This window comes from Vidua macroura, chromosome 8 (assembly GCF_024509145.1).
Source record: "Vidua macroura isolate BioBank_ID:100142 chromosome 8, ASM2450914v1, whole genome shotgun sequence".
NCBI lineage: Eukaryota > Metazoa > Chordata > Aves > Passeriformes > Viduidae > Vidua > Vidua macroura.
Window position 1 is genome coordinate 7,869,411 of NC_071578.1, and position 13,828 is coordinate 7,883,238.

A 13,828-nucleotide genomic window follows, 5' to 3' on the forward strand; every position below is an offset into this window, starting at 1 on the left:
GGCTGCAGCTTTGATTTAGCCCACTTCTTGGAGCTAGAGGTCAGGAGGGATGAATATTAAAGTCCCAGACATTCACATCCATAACAAAACCATGAGGTGTTTCTCAGGCAGCCATGCTAAGACTTTCTCTGAACCATGGCATTTTCTCCAAGACTTCCCCAAAACAAGAATTGCAAAATATGGGGTTTTTTTCTTGCAATATAGTCCTTTTCTTCTTGTGCACTGCAACCATCCACTGCCAATTATCAACTTCTTGCTTTGCCTGTTTGCACCTGTATGATCTTAGCAGCTGATGGCAGAGATGTGGCATCTCCTCACCTAGAGCAGACATAAGCATTCATATGATAAACTTGCTTGCCTCACATGCCTTTAACTATTGGTGATTTACTTAATCAGGTCTCACAAGGAAGAGAATTAAATCCATGGCTATTAGAAACAATGACTGCTTTTTAACAGAGACAATAATTTTGCCCAGGCTGGCTGAATCCATTCACTGTCTCTGTGATTTTCCTCTGGCTGTATACTGCAGCCACACCCTCACACGGTCACTTTGCTTCTGTAAGGCCTTTTTAATCAAATTAACACCACTGCAAACTCACTCCTTGACTCTGCCAAGCAAACAGCACGACCCTACTCATTAGAGCTGGGGAGCCATTCATGCACAGAGTAGCAAATTCACCATCTATTAAAATTTAAAAAAAAGGTATCCCAAAACTGGTGGAGTTACTCAAAGTTTTACTTTGCTGGCAGTAGAAATATATTAAGTGAAAACTACCATTTAAATAAGGAAGAAAGGCAGCCAGCTAGGCAGACACATTAAAGGGAGACAAACTGAAGCCCTTGTCAAACTCACAGAAGCAGCAGCAGCACTGGAGCACTCAGGGCCAGGCTATGGTACCACACTTCCATGGACTGAAGACAGCAACCCCACACTGAGGACAGACAATACCCAGCTCAAAAAGCAGGACACACTTTTGCATCAGGACTTTCCCCATGAACAACACTGATTTAAGTAAGACAAATCTTTCAATCTGTGTCACAGGTATATTTTAAATGGTAAATCACAGACACATTTTCTGGCCAAAGTACCATAAAATTCCTATTAACTACCATTTGCTTCAGCTACAATCTCAGTACTAAATCTTCTAATAATCTCAGAAATATACACATTTTTCCTCTTGAATATTGTGTACACATTTTTCCTCTTGAGAAATCATGAATGTCAGTAACCATGAACCAGGATCATGGGATATTTTCTTCTAACAAAAATACATTTTGCTGTGGATATAGCTCAATTCTGAAGTCTGGTAGCTCTGGGAAGAGCATGTTAGTAAGAATAAGGAAGTTAAAATGAGTATTTCCCTAGGCTCCCATGGGAACAAAACATCTCCAAATCTGGATAGTTTCAAGATACAGGTTTAAACACTTATTAAAACAAAACTAAAAACGCTGTTCCTGAACTTTTCAGTGGCTTCCCACTTACTATTCACTGGAACTACAGGCTCAGGGCACAGAGAACCATTAAAGCATGGGGGAACTTGGGAAAAAGCATACAGCTGAGACCCAGCACATTGGGAAAGCACTGGGAAGGAGCCTGAGGAGTTGGAATGTTTGAACAGACAGCTCAAGTGTTTAGGAATTGAATGGGAGTGACACTCATCAGTGCTTATTGCATAATGTGTTCATGGCTTTATTGCACTCTTCACACTGTGTTTTCCAAGAACACTTCCTGCTGCCTGCCATGGGTTTGTCCAGCCACTCCCAACTCCAGCCAAACACACCTGCTACCCAGCTGCTAAGGGAAATTCCTTTTGTCATTCAATAGGAGTTATGTGGGGGGAAGTTTGTCACTAATTTGAGAAAAAGAAATTCTGCCTTTATTTCTGATGCATTGGAGAAGAGGAGAGAATTCCAGGAACAAAGGCTAAATTAGTGAAGGTGAATTAGTGGACTTGGCACTGCTGGGGTAATGGTCAGGCCTGATGGTCTTAAAGGTCTTTCCCAACCTGAATGATTCCGTGCAGATCCCTGAACATGAACATCTGCATTCCATCTCTCCCTGTGCTTTCCATATGCATCAGGACTTGCAGCATGAACCAGAACTTGCTGATGTCCACAAGATGCTTTTTCTAATTACCATTTCATTCTTCTCCAGTGCCTAGACTATGGAGCAAATCCTGTCTTCTCAGGATCACAGATCTGTTAGCAATAATTACAACAAACCAGTTGCAAGTTAACCAAAATCTGATAGAAATAGAATTCTTTTGAAACTAAAAATATCAGGGGTTCTTAATTGGAATAGCAAGAAAGGTTTGGTGAGCATTAAACAAACAGATGAGATTAAAAATGTGTTAGACACTTACAACACTGTATCCAAATGTACCCTATTAATAGAGAGATTTCTCAATTACACTGATTTTTAAAGAAACAAATCCCTGAAGATGAAAGAAGGAGACTAATGGAATTGTATCTACTGTGCTATTTTTCAAAAATCAGGAAGATAAATAAAATGACAACTTAATCTAGAAAACCACTGGGACAACATAAACCAGGAAAATACAGATTCGGACAGTAAGAGAAACTGTGTTTCAATTAAAGTCTTTGATCATTCAAATAAGTATACTGGAAAATGAAATTTTCTGCTATTTTTGATTTCTTTAGGAAATAATCTCTTTCTTCTTTGTTTCTACCCAAAGTACCAGAAAACACATCCTAAAAAGAAACAAAAATCTCCCACTGTTACTTAACTGGACACAAGCTTTTCTCCCATCCTTGAAATCAGAATTTCTTGTATCCATTACTTCATCCATATTGTATTTTAAATATGCTGCTGCTATAGTGCTCTAACATTTCAATTTGCTTGTGCTATTTTCAACATTTCCTTTAAGTTCTTTACAAAAATATACAAAGGAAGAAAACTGTTAACTGAATAAAACAAAGTCTATCCTCCTTCTAAACAAAACCTTCATTAATCTTGCACATACTTCAGTTTCTTATTGTGTAGAAAACAATAATAAATCCTATAGATGTCTGGAAGGGTATCCTGCAATGGGGAACTCCACTATATTTATTTAATTTCTTAGACTGAAAATAAGTTTGGAACCAAAGTTTAATTTACCACCTTTTTGTAAGATGCTGGCACAAACCAATTATCTTCATATATACTTAAAACTATTCCCTTGGGCTGATATTTCAGACTTAACTTAAAATATTAGCACCTTCATATACTGCATTCTAGGAACATTTGACTGGAGAACAATCTGCATAGGAAAAATTAAGGTAAAATGGATATATCCTGAAACGAATTTCAAGAAAGCAAATTGCCACACCACATTCTTGGGTCCTTTCAACTATGAGAGACTTGTCACCATGGTGTTTCAGGATTTGATTACCAGCTGCAAAGAAAAAGAAAATTCTTCTGAAGCACATTTATCAGACATTATTGTATATAATTTTTTTATTGATGAATTCTCAACAGCAGCCATCTTGCACCCTGAAAGTTCTTTAAAAGTCTATAAAAATTTGGCATCAGTTACAGTCTGCAAGAAGGAAAATAAACAATCAAGAAACAGTTAGCACTGTTTATTTTCAGTGCACATTCTAACCCCAGGAAACAAAAGAACCATTTCTCTTGCGTTGCAGTTTGTCACCTTCCCAGCAGAGACTTGTAGATTTACACAGGAGGCGAGACAATCCCAATCCAATCTTAAAATATCTCAATCATCCAGTCTTTTTTCTTGATCCAACTTATCACTTATCCTCACAGATCACAGCAGTTTCACCAGGATGCTCTGTCTTCAATTTTTTCCGAGCTGGCTCTGGCAGGAGCAGGGCTGTGCAGTGCTCCAAGGACTGAGCAATTTCATCAATTGTCCACTTGTCTTCGTGCAGGGCGTGTTCCTCCAGCGTGAACGGCCCCTGCTTGGTGCGCGTCAGCTCCTGCACTGAGGCACAGGTGGAGAGCTCTGCAGCAAGGCAGGAAAGAGGGATTGGACAAAGTACGTGGATAAACTTTGAAATTGTAACCACTTCCAGCTCACTTGAAATGTATTTTCATATGTAGCCTTTTACATTATTCTGCTTTGTTTGACAAGGAAGGTCATGAAGATTTATGAAGATTTATCTCTCGTTTAGATCTTCTTAAATTTGACCCAAGGATCTCCTTTGATTTCAATAACCTGTCCAGTTACTGTCCAGTTTCAATAACTGTCCAGTAGTAAAGAGTTCAGAATCTGACAGAAAGCTGTCAACATTTTTCCCAGATTTAGATCAGAATGTAAAGTGGTGAAAAAATATAAGATGTAAGCAGAACATTCTGCATTCTCAAGTGACCATGAACTAATTTTCTACACATTTTGAGGCCTTAGCACTTCTTGCCTTCAAGAGGTATTTTTAACATTTTTACCCTGTGCTGCCTACTAGGATAACAGAAACTAAGATAAGGAAAAACAAAAAAAGATATCCAAATGCTTCCTATGATAAATAAATACCAGGATGACAGAGTTACATATCAATAAGCTACAAAACATAACAGCAACAAGCACTGACTTGTAAGCACATAGGTACACTAAAATATTCTCTCCCATCCTTTCTGATGCAGGAAGGTTGTTTTCATTTCATTTTAAATTTTTGAAAAGAAGCCAGTCATGGACAGACTTTATCTTGGTTTTCATTAAAGGGCTAAACATAAGCCAGTATGCTCAGAAGGCAGTAACAGAAACTTGGACTTGCCTAAGCACAAAAAACAACATTGAAATTCATAGGGTTACCCTGTATTACTTGCCTTCCTGCAAATGTATTATTTAAAAAAAAAAAAAAAGTTAGAAATGGATTATCTATTCTCCATCATGCAGTTTGATAGATACAGAGCACAAGACAAATAACCCTGTGGGAAACCAAAACTATTCACTGTTCAGGCAGAGGAGAAAGAAAACACTCGAAAAATCATCACCAGTGTGGAAGTCTTTCCAGCAGATAGGGTTTATTATGTACATAGTAATGTTCTGTGCAATCTGTTTTTCAAAATGTGATGAATAATGTTTAAAAAGACAGTATCTTTCTTCTTCTCATCCTTAATCTGAGTTAGCTTTAACACATGAAAGAGGGAGGAAACAAGTCCCCCCTTTGCCTTGCATTATCTTGCTCAGCGCTATTGCTTGCTCCATTTTTATCAGCCGGCCCCCAAGGTCCCTGGCAATTATTTAGCCATCATTCCCCCATGCCCCTAAGGAAATTACCTGAGTATATAAAAACAAGTGATAGCACTACAGTTCTGCAAAATAACACACGTCTAGTTACTTGAGATATACAGAATGACAAATTTTTTCCATAAACACACACTTGTTCCTTACATTGTCTTGTGGTTTTTTTCATGCCTACCTTTGCCAATGTCATTGACCAGGCTCCTGACATAAAAGCCACCACCACATTCAACATCTGGAATGTTAAAAGTGACATGGTAAATTGCCAGTGCTATGTGAAATCTACTTTACATAGAAGCCATGCCCCCACATAAATGTAGAAATGCGCTAAGCAAACAACCCAGTGATAAAATATTTATAGGATGCAACATCAATTATTCATCCTGGAACATATGTGAGGGTGAAATTGCTAAGCTAGACAGGAGGGAAAGCAAATAAAATGGCAACTGTACTAACTCACCAGAATTTAAGTACCTGCTATGGTATGTTAAGAAATGCTTCACTCCTATTTCTTTTAAGCATTTCAGGTTGATTACATATTTCTAATGATGAAAGCAAGTTATTTCAAGTATAGCCTAAACTGACTGCCAGTGCTTTGCAGATGCTGCAGACAGGCAGCTCCATTAAAATTTTAAAATTCACCTTTAACTTCCCCTGCTCTCTCAGCCCTTCCCTTCCCTTCCCTTCCCCCTCTGCCAATGATCAGCTGCTTGTCACCCAACCATAAAGTAAGGGCTGAAGTCACACAGCACTGAGTTCTGTCACTCATACCTGCTCACCACAAAACATCTGGTCCATCACAGGACTGGGGATCAACTGGGCAGATAGATCAATGCAAGGGATCATCCTGACCTTACGGTAGCATTAAACATTTAAAGGAGTCTTTTTTTGTTTATTTTTTAATATGCTTCTTAATGTACTACCCAAGTTTCTTGATGAATGACAGAAGGAAGGATAAGATCCTGCTGCCTTCGCAAGAAAAGGGTCTGACAATAACTTAAACTGGTCCTGGAAGAGATGCCAGCAGGGTGTGGGAATCTGTGTGAAAGAATGGCAAAGTGAAGGAAGCAGACCTGAGAGAGGAATGAGCTGGAGGTTGCAAAATCATGGACAGATGCAAATAATCCCCTGACCAGTCTCTCAGAATTTTGCCTCACTGAAAGATTAGATATAATCAGCTTAACTTAAAACCAAAATACAGTGCTTTTAATACAAAATGAAAGTCTCTGCACATGGGCTCACACCAAAATAAGTAGCTGAGTGAAATGAAACCCATTTCATTCTCTCAGTCCCATTCTGAGTGTAAATAAACATTAACAAGCTGGGAGCATTGCTCTATGTAATAATCTTTGACGTTTACCCAGTGTGAACAGTGGTGGCTGGAACTGCTGGAGAGAAAGGCTGTACACTCTCACTGGCCGAGCAGGCTTTGCTTCCACTGCTTCCCCTCTCTTCATCAGAGTTGAAAGCCTTTCTCCATCCTTCTTCAAAGCAGAATAGCTGATCAGACAGAGCATGAAAATGTGTGTCATACGGTTGTAATAGAACAGGCTTCCCATTCTCCAGATCCTGGTAATATTCTTTGTGCTACTAGGGTAGCACACATTTTATTGCTCTCCAAGTACTCACAAAAACCCACAAAAACTCAGCGAGTGCTGCTGAAATCTCTTGGACACAGAATCATCCCATTTACTAGTAGCTACATAAACCAGAAAACAAGAGATGGCCTTGTATTTCTCTCTTGCTGTACGGATTTAAAAGCATTTTATCACTCACTTTGCAGTTTATGAAATAAAAAGGTTTCTACAAGGGCTGCAACACTTGCAGCTGCCTCTAGCATCTCATGTCTCAGAAGTCAGCAGGGCATCCTCTGTTTCAGTTTTATGTTGAGCTGAGCACTGGGAGTCACTCAGGCAACTCCTGTAATTCTACACTGCACCTTTCCTTGTCCCAAAGCAGGGTCTTTCCTGAACAGCAGCTGCCACGTTCCAGGATGGTTAGGGAACCACTACAGAACCACAGAAATTGATTTCACTGATTACATGGAACTTTATCCAAAGCTCTAACTTTGGTTACGACAGAAAGATGAAAAGAAAAACAGAGAAATCCAAAAGGATCTTGTTCACAATATTAGAGGGCAATTTGAAACAAGCCACATGAAGCAGAACACAAGGGGCATTACTGACCTTACAGGGCTCACATTGGAACCACAGTAAGTGACACATGGCAAATGCAAAGGAAAGCAGGCTAGCTTAAACCACCATAAAAGCCATCTGTCACAAGTTAAGTCATGCACACTGCCAGCTACTATGGCTCACCTGACCAGATGAAATTTGCTAAGCTACAGAAGCTCAGTCATTAATTACTCATATTCTAAGTTTCCAAAAAAATAATTCAAAGTCATTTAAGGCACCTCCACAGAGATGTCAGTGAGATTGGAAGACAGAAGACAAGCCCTGCAAAGCTGTTTAAGACTTTTGCTACTTTCAATTTACCAAAAACACCCACAGACTCCAGGTCACCATTTGTGCTGGATCTTCAAATGGGCATGACCTGCACTTGCAAATGTTAAACTCCTGACTGCCTGGCCTCTATCCTCTTGATAAAATGTGTCTTAATAATTCTGAGAGAGCTGACTTCTGCTGGCAAGTCCTGACAGCCAAACACAACTGTCAAGAGTGTCTGACTAGCATGGAACTTACAGTGGGGGAACTTGCATGATGTCCCCTGTGAACTTTTGCAGAACATTTTCAAGATCTCCTTTTGTAACCTGGTCTGTGGAAAGAAAACAGTCAGTATGTTAGTACTGATTATTCACACGGCACTAATGGCATCAATCAAATCTGCAAGCAGACACAAGAGTTCCCTCTCTTCAGAATTTAGATGGGGTGAAAAACACCAAAGAAAAGAGATAAAAACCAGATTGTAGGCAGGAATGTGAATTATCACAAAAAGGAGTGGAACAAGCTGTCCAAGGTGATCAGGACAATCTGGATACATTTCAGAAGGGCAGAAATCCTCCTTAATGTTTTCTTTTGTACTTCCCCTCTCCTGAGGCTGCAAACTCATCTTTATTAGAAACTATAAAAGCTACAACATTTGGAATATTCTTATTTTTTCAAAAAGCACCAAAAAGAATAAAATGCTCATCTAACCCTGGGAATTTCTCTCTAAGAGAACCTAACTGCAGGGAAAATTACAACAGATTATTACAGAACAAAACCACTGGTGTAGAAAAAAGACTTTATCTGAAACAACACATCAAAATTTCCCTGTCAAACAACTAACCTGCAAATGTACTCTGGGGTATAGTTATATATTAAGTAAGGCAATTTTACTAACAAAATTCTGTAAAAGAAAGACAGCTGGTTTAGGCAATGTACTTTCTTTTAAGAGTACACATAGACATCTGTCCCACTTTTATTGGAAGACTATAACCTAAGTAGCTGATTGCACTGGTCTTCTGAAGCTCTGAAATTACATTCACCCCTAATTTTTTTAGAGAGTGCAAACATAAGATCTGTAATCACAATGCACTTCAGTGCATTTCTACTGTCTAGGGTTTGACTAGCCCTGTTTCTCATATTTAATTAGTGTCATCCCTGCTAAGCCAACAGCATTCTGGAACATAAACCAACCAAATTTATTTATCAAGCCTTTGTTGTATTTTGAAACGGATATTTATTTGCAAACCTTAAAAGCCAGATGTACTTGATGCTCTAAGTAAAAAAGATAAGATTTCTTTTGGCAGCAGCTGTGGGAGATGATCCTGTGGTTCCTCACTTCTATAAAGCACACTTTGCAGCCTCAAGAGCACATGCTGTCCCCAAGCAGCTGTCCCAAGATGTGTTATTAACAGCAAGGTTGCAAAGCACAAGGCACAAAACTCCAAGATGCTGAGAGACCAATTTACATCAGAATACAGGCTAGGAACAACAAAATCAATTGTACAGTAACTCTGGATCTTCTGAAGAGTTTCTTACACTGTTATTTCAATCTTGTTTCTATTTAGCAACATATCACAACAAAACTACATGGTGGAAAGTCAGCATGACCTGGCCCCATAACAGTGATCCTGTCAGCCTTCTTCTGAACCCTAGGCTGCTTCAGGTTAAAATTCACTATTTAAGCACAAGTGCCCCGTGGAGTTCTCCTTCCAATCTTCACCCCATGAACTGCATTTGTGGCCAGGGCATTTAATGAGACACCTGAGTTCAGTTCTGGCTCTGAGCTCATATTTCCCTTGACTAAGAGGTTACATGTGGCCTCTGAGGAAGTCATTCATGATATAGGCAAGCTCTGTCTCAGAGGAAAAAAAAGTCCCCACGTGAAGAATGATGCATTAAGCCATTAACAAACAAGAGTTGTGTCGTGTGCTATCAAAGTAAATATTTACAGATGCATTTGCTAAGATCTGGTGTGCTTTTGAGCACTGGTGACTATTGACTGATTTTCCTGCTGCAAAGGAAGGAAAATAAAGTTACCAAACCAAAAGGCACCATTTGTGCCACAGTCTCAAAAAGCCTTCACTGAAGGGTGATTCTGCCCTGTGCTTGTTAACAAACTCTCTCCAAAACAAAACACAAGAATTATCTGTGACAGCGCACCAGAAGTTTAGCAAATGACCTCAATTCAGTCTGACCCAGCACAAATTATTTGAAAACAGACAAGCAGAGTCCTGAAAGGACTACACTTTCCAAATGATTCAGGTATCTCTGTTAAACATATATTTCAGCATAATCATCAGAGACCTGAGAAAAGCCTCATTAATTTTGTTCTCCATGTCTGGATACAGCCTGTAGGCAGCTGGGAGGAAGTGGGTTTCAGAACGTACATTCCTGTACACAGCTACAAATATTAAAAAAGGGCTACTAGCATTAATGTGCTCCAAAAAGCATCAGAGGAATACGAAATGCTACTTCCTTCCAAAGTCAGCATCTGACAGCCTGGCAGCAGTATAAAACCATAACCTAATTTCCCATGGAAATGCAAACTCACTGTCTGGTAAAAAACAAAAAAGCTACAAGAAGTTCAGAAGGGGTTAAGAGCAAGGAGCTCTCTTCAGTACATCCTGAAATTGTGACTAACTGTACAGTTTGCTTCCTAAGCTGCTGTCTAGGGACACTTTGAGGACTAAAATGTAACACTTCCTTACAGTTAATATAGCTGGCAACTTTCTGCAGGCACTTCCCTCTTATGTTCCAATGAAGTCACTCAAGAAGAGTCTTATACATCTTGCAAACTGGTTTAGTGCCCTTTCTTTGCACTAAGGCCCAATCCTGGATGAAGTTAGCACTGCAGGATTTATATTCCCTTGCTCTGCTTCTCCAAGGATCCCTGTAGGTGTCAAAGGAAAACTGAACTTCAACTCAAACATCTGGTTTGCCTTTTCTTGGAGTATCTATTAGGATTACAAATTAGGGATGGTGGGCCAAAGAGAGTATCCTGCAGAAAACCAAACTGTTTTGGAGAAGACACTGGAAAAGATGAGGAATACAAAACATGTAGGTACCATGGAGAGCAAAAAAGGAGTATCCATGCTCTTTTCTTTCTGAAGAAATCACATCTGACTGATTTGCACCAACATGGAAAGAAACTGAGACCAATGTCACGAGCATTTCTTTCAGCTGCCACTTTAGGCAAAAGGAAACTGAACCCCAAACAGCCCTGCCCCAGCAATGCCAATGCTGCTCTTCATCAGACCATGTGATGAACTGCATTGTGCAACTGATCTCAGTTTAAAATGACAAGCAACTCAAAGAAAGGGGATATTTTTAAGCCAAATCAGTTCCCCAAGCACACAGCCTAACAGAAAGGTGGTGCACAGAAAGCACCCACCATAACAGAGGTGATGCAGAGGTGGGAGCTGCTGTAACAGGAGCTGCCAGGGAGAGAAACACACACAAAAACACTCTAAATTCTGTCTGCAGTAAACAACACAAAATGAAAAAAGCAAAACTAGTGTTTCATAAAACGGATTTTTATACAGATAAATACCAAGAAAGTGAATCATCACTTCATTCAACCACCATGAGGTATCGGCAACTCTAACACCATGAGGATGCTCAGGCCTCCAGAAGCTTAGAGACCTTGAGCTTAATCCTGAAGCATAAATAAATGATCCAACATCTCTGAATAACACTGCCTAGTAATTAACACTATCTAGAGTGTGGACCAGAAACTCATTCTTGCCTGCCTCATGAGAAAAGGACAACTGCAAAAGAAAGGAGATTGGAAGTGAGAAATGAAAGCCAGGCTTTCCATCATGTCATTAAAAAAGATTATTTACTTCATGTACCTATCACCAGGTATAAAGAATGTCAGATTGTGTAGAGTTGCTAAGCAACTGGTTACTCGTTATTTTTTAATTTTTTTTCCTCAAGGTTGTGAAAGAACTAATAAGAAGTACATTTACTGTGTTACTACATTGTTTCTAAGATGCCCAGCAAAGCCACAGTCAGGATGAGTTCTGAAGCCTTAAACCTTTGCACTGTGCTCTGAGAGTCAGAAAATTTCATTTATTAAAGATGTAAGCAAGACCAAGATCTGGAAGATAGCCATACGTAGAATGTAGCTTATGCCATCCTCATTAAATGTTAAGCAGTCTGTAGGTGAAGTGGTGTCCTAGAGAGAAGATCCGAGTACTTTATTCCTCCACTGGCCTGAAAGGGTTTTACTAAAAGAGGACTCCTGGGAATACACTCTGAGAGAGCAAAATGTTACTGGACACAGCACGTCATTTGTCAACCTGTCAAAGATTTAAAATGACACAGTCCTGCCCAATTCTATTTCCTCCCTCCTAATCTAATGCCTGGTTTGTTTTTTTCCAGCAGAAATGAACACTTGCGTTGGACATAATTGCATGAAGCTGGTTTGAATTATATGAGCACTGAAGTTGAAGATGAAATAATCTTAGTTTAATTTCACATTTAAACTTAATTCAGAGTCCCAAACATCTCTTCCGCTTTCCTATGACAGAAACCACTTATGCCTTCAAATTACATCAAGTGTACAGATATATTTATGCTTACCATAAGGTTTTTCTTCAGTTACTTTTCCTGTAGCATCTAATGTATCAGTAGCCTTGCCCAGCATTCCAATGGCAGTGTACTTCTGGGAAGGAATAAGAGAGATTAGTGAGTCAGGTCTTTAATGCTGTTTCTTAGGATTTTTTTCCTTTTTTCTTATTTTTTTAAGATAAAGACTGAAACTACCAATTACTTCAAATCAGAACAAGAAGAATACTGCCTAAGTGGTAAATCCAGCAACTCTGGGTAAGCAAAAGTCAAGATGAAAAAACATGGAATGAACCAAAAAGTAAATCCTGTATTACATGTGCCTGTGATTTCGGTTTTAGAAACCCAAGGAAGAAGCAACATGGAATCTAATTTTTACTACAAATACATCAATACCATAAAGAAAATAACAGGGTAGTAACATCAAAGTCTCTGTGGGGTGTCATATGTCACAGTTGAAGCAAGGCACAGAAGAGTACCTTTCCCAGACAATTTTTTTGTTCCTTTGCACATTAAAAAAAAAAAAAAAGACACAAAGACCTTCACTTGTGAAAGCAAAACACCCACTGCCAAGACAAAGCATTACAATGGTTCTGCCATGAAATGCAGGGATATGCAGTAGCCTGAAGCTTCAGTTTTGAACTCGTGGGAGATCTGGTAAGGACCTTGGGCTGGTCACAAGGTCACTCTTGTCCTTACATTTCACCTGATGCCCTCCTTTCCCACGTTTTCACCCTAAGAACTGCCATGCTCTGAGCATACAGCACAAGCTGCTGAAGCTGACAGAGGCTTCCCCTGCACCAGCTGCTCCATGATTTGTCACAAGGCTGTCAACACACCAAGGCTCACTCTGTAACATGAGTCTGAGCCAAGTTTAGGGATACCATCAGGTATTACACCAATGGTTTGATCCATTGCCTATCCCATTCCAGTCCCCTCAACTTCCCTATGCTAAGTCCACAGGCCTTCAAATAAAGCCTGGGAGAGAAAAATCAAAGTGTTCCTCTATTTCCCAGTAAGGTTCCAGTGAACTTACTCCCAGCTGAACTAATACAAATCTGAAGATGTATCTTGTAGAAGCTGGCTGACCAAACTCTACTGGAACACATCCAAACAGGCTTAAGCACTAACATTTTACTGTGAGATGCAATGCATCCTGCTTCATGTACCTGCAAAGTACAAACAAGCTCAAGTAATAGCAGTGTAGGCATATAAATCACACCCACACCACTGGACTAGTAAGACATGCCTTGATTTTGTTCCATGTGACAACCTGCCACTTCAATGTATTTCTTCAAGCAACTGCTGCAAAATGGAAGCAGCAGAAATAGTCGGACAAAAGGCAGCGGAGTGCAGACTTGAACATTAAAATAACTGTATTCTTTGCTTACTTCATGTGCTGGGTTGGGCTGGGAATACAGAGAATTTTCTTCATAGTAGCTGGTATGAGGCTATGCTTTGGATTTATGCTGAAAACAGTGTTGATAACATCGATGTTTCCATCACACTTATTAAACTGCTTTTATCACAACCCATGAGTTTCACCTTTTTTCTGATTCTGTCCCCATCCCACTCCAAGGAGTGAGCAAACAGCTGAGTGGTGTTTTAGAT

General features: G+C 39.6%; 1 protein-coding gene across 2 annotated transcripts in view; it reads right to left on the reverse strand.

Annotated features, from left to right (window-relative positions):
* Positions 1-3,428: 3,428 nt before the first annotated feature.
* The window catches only part of TRUB1 (TruB pseudouridine synthase family member 1), a 34,527-nt gene continuing 24,127 nt past the window's right edge, over positions 3,429-13,828 (reverse strand). The window contains exons 4-8 of one of the 2 annotated variants that reach the window (XM_053983769.1): positions 12,233-12,311; positions 7,904-7,976; positions 6,562-6,701; positions 5,380-5,436; positions 3,429-3,965 (exon numbers count right to left, since the gene is read on the reverse strand). In XM_053983769.1, the coding sequence (XP_053839744.1) occupies positions 3,751-3,965; positions 5,380-5,436; positions 6,562-6,701; positions 7,904-7,976; positions 12,233-12,311 (564 nt within the window). In that variant the 3' untranslated portion in view covers positions 3,429-3,750. Of the gene's footprint in view, positions 3,966-5,379; positions 5,437-6,561; positions 6,702-7,903; positions 7,977-12,232; positions 12,315-13,828 lie in introns of both variants that reach the window. The other variant, XM_053983768.1, reaches the window with a different exon arrangement.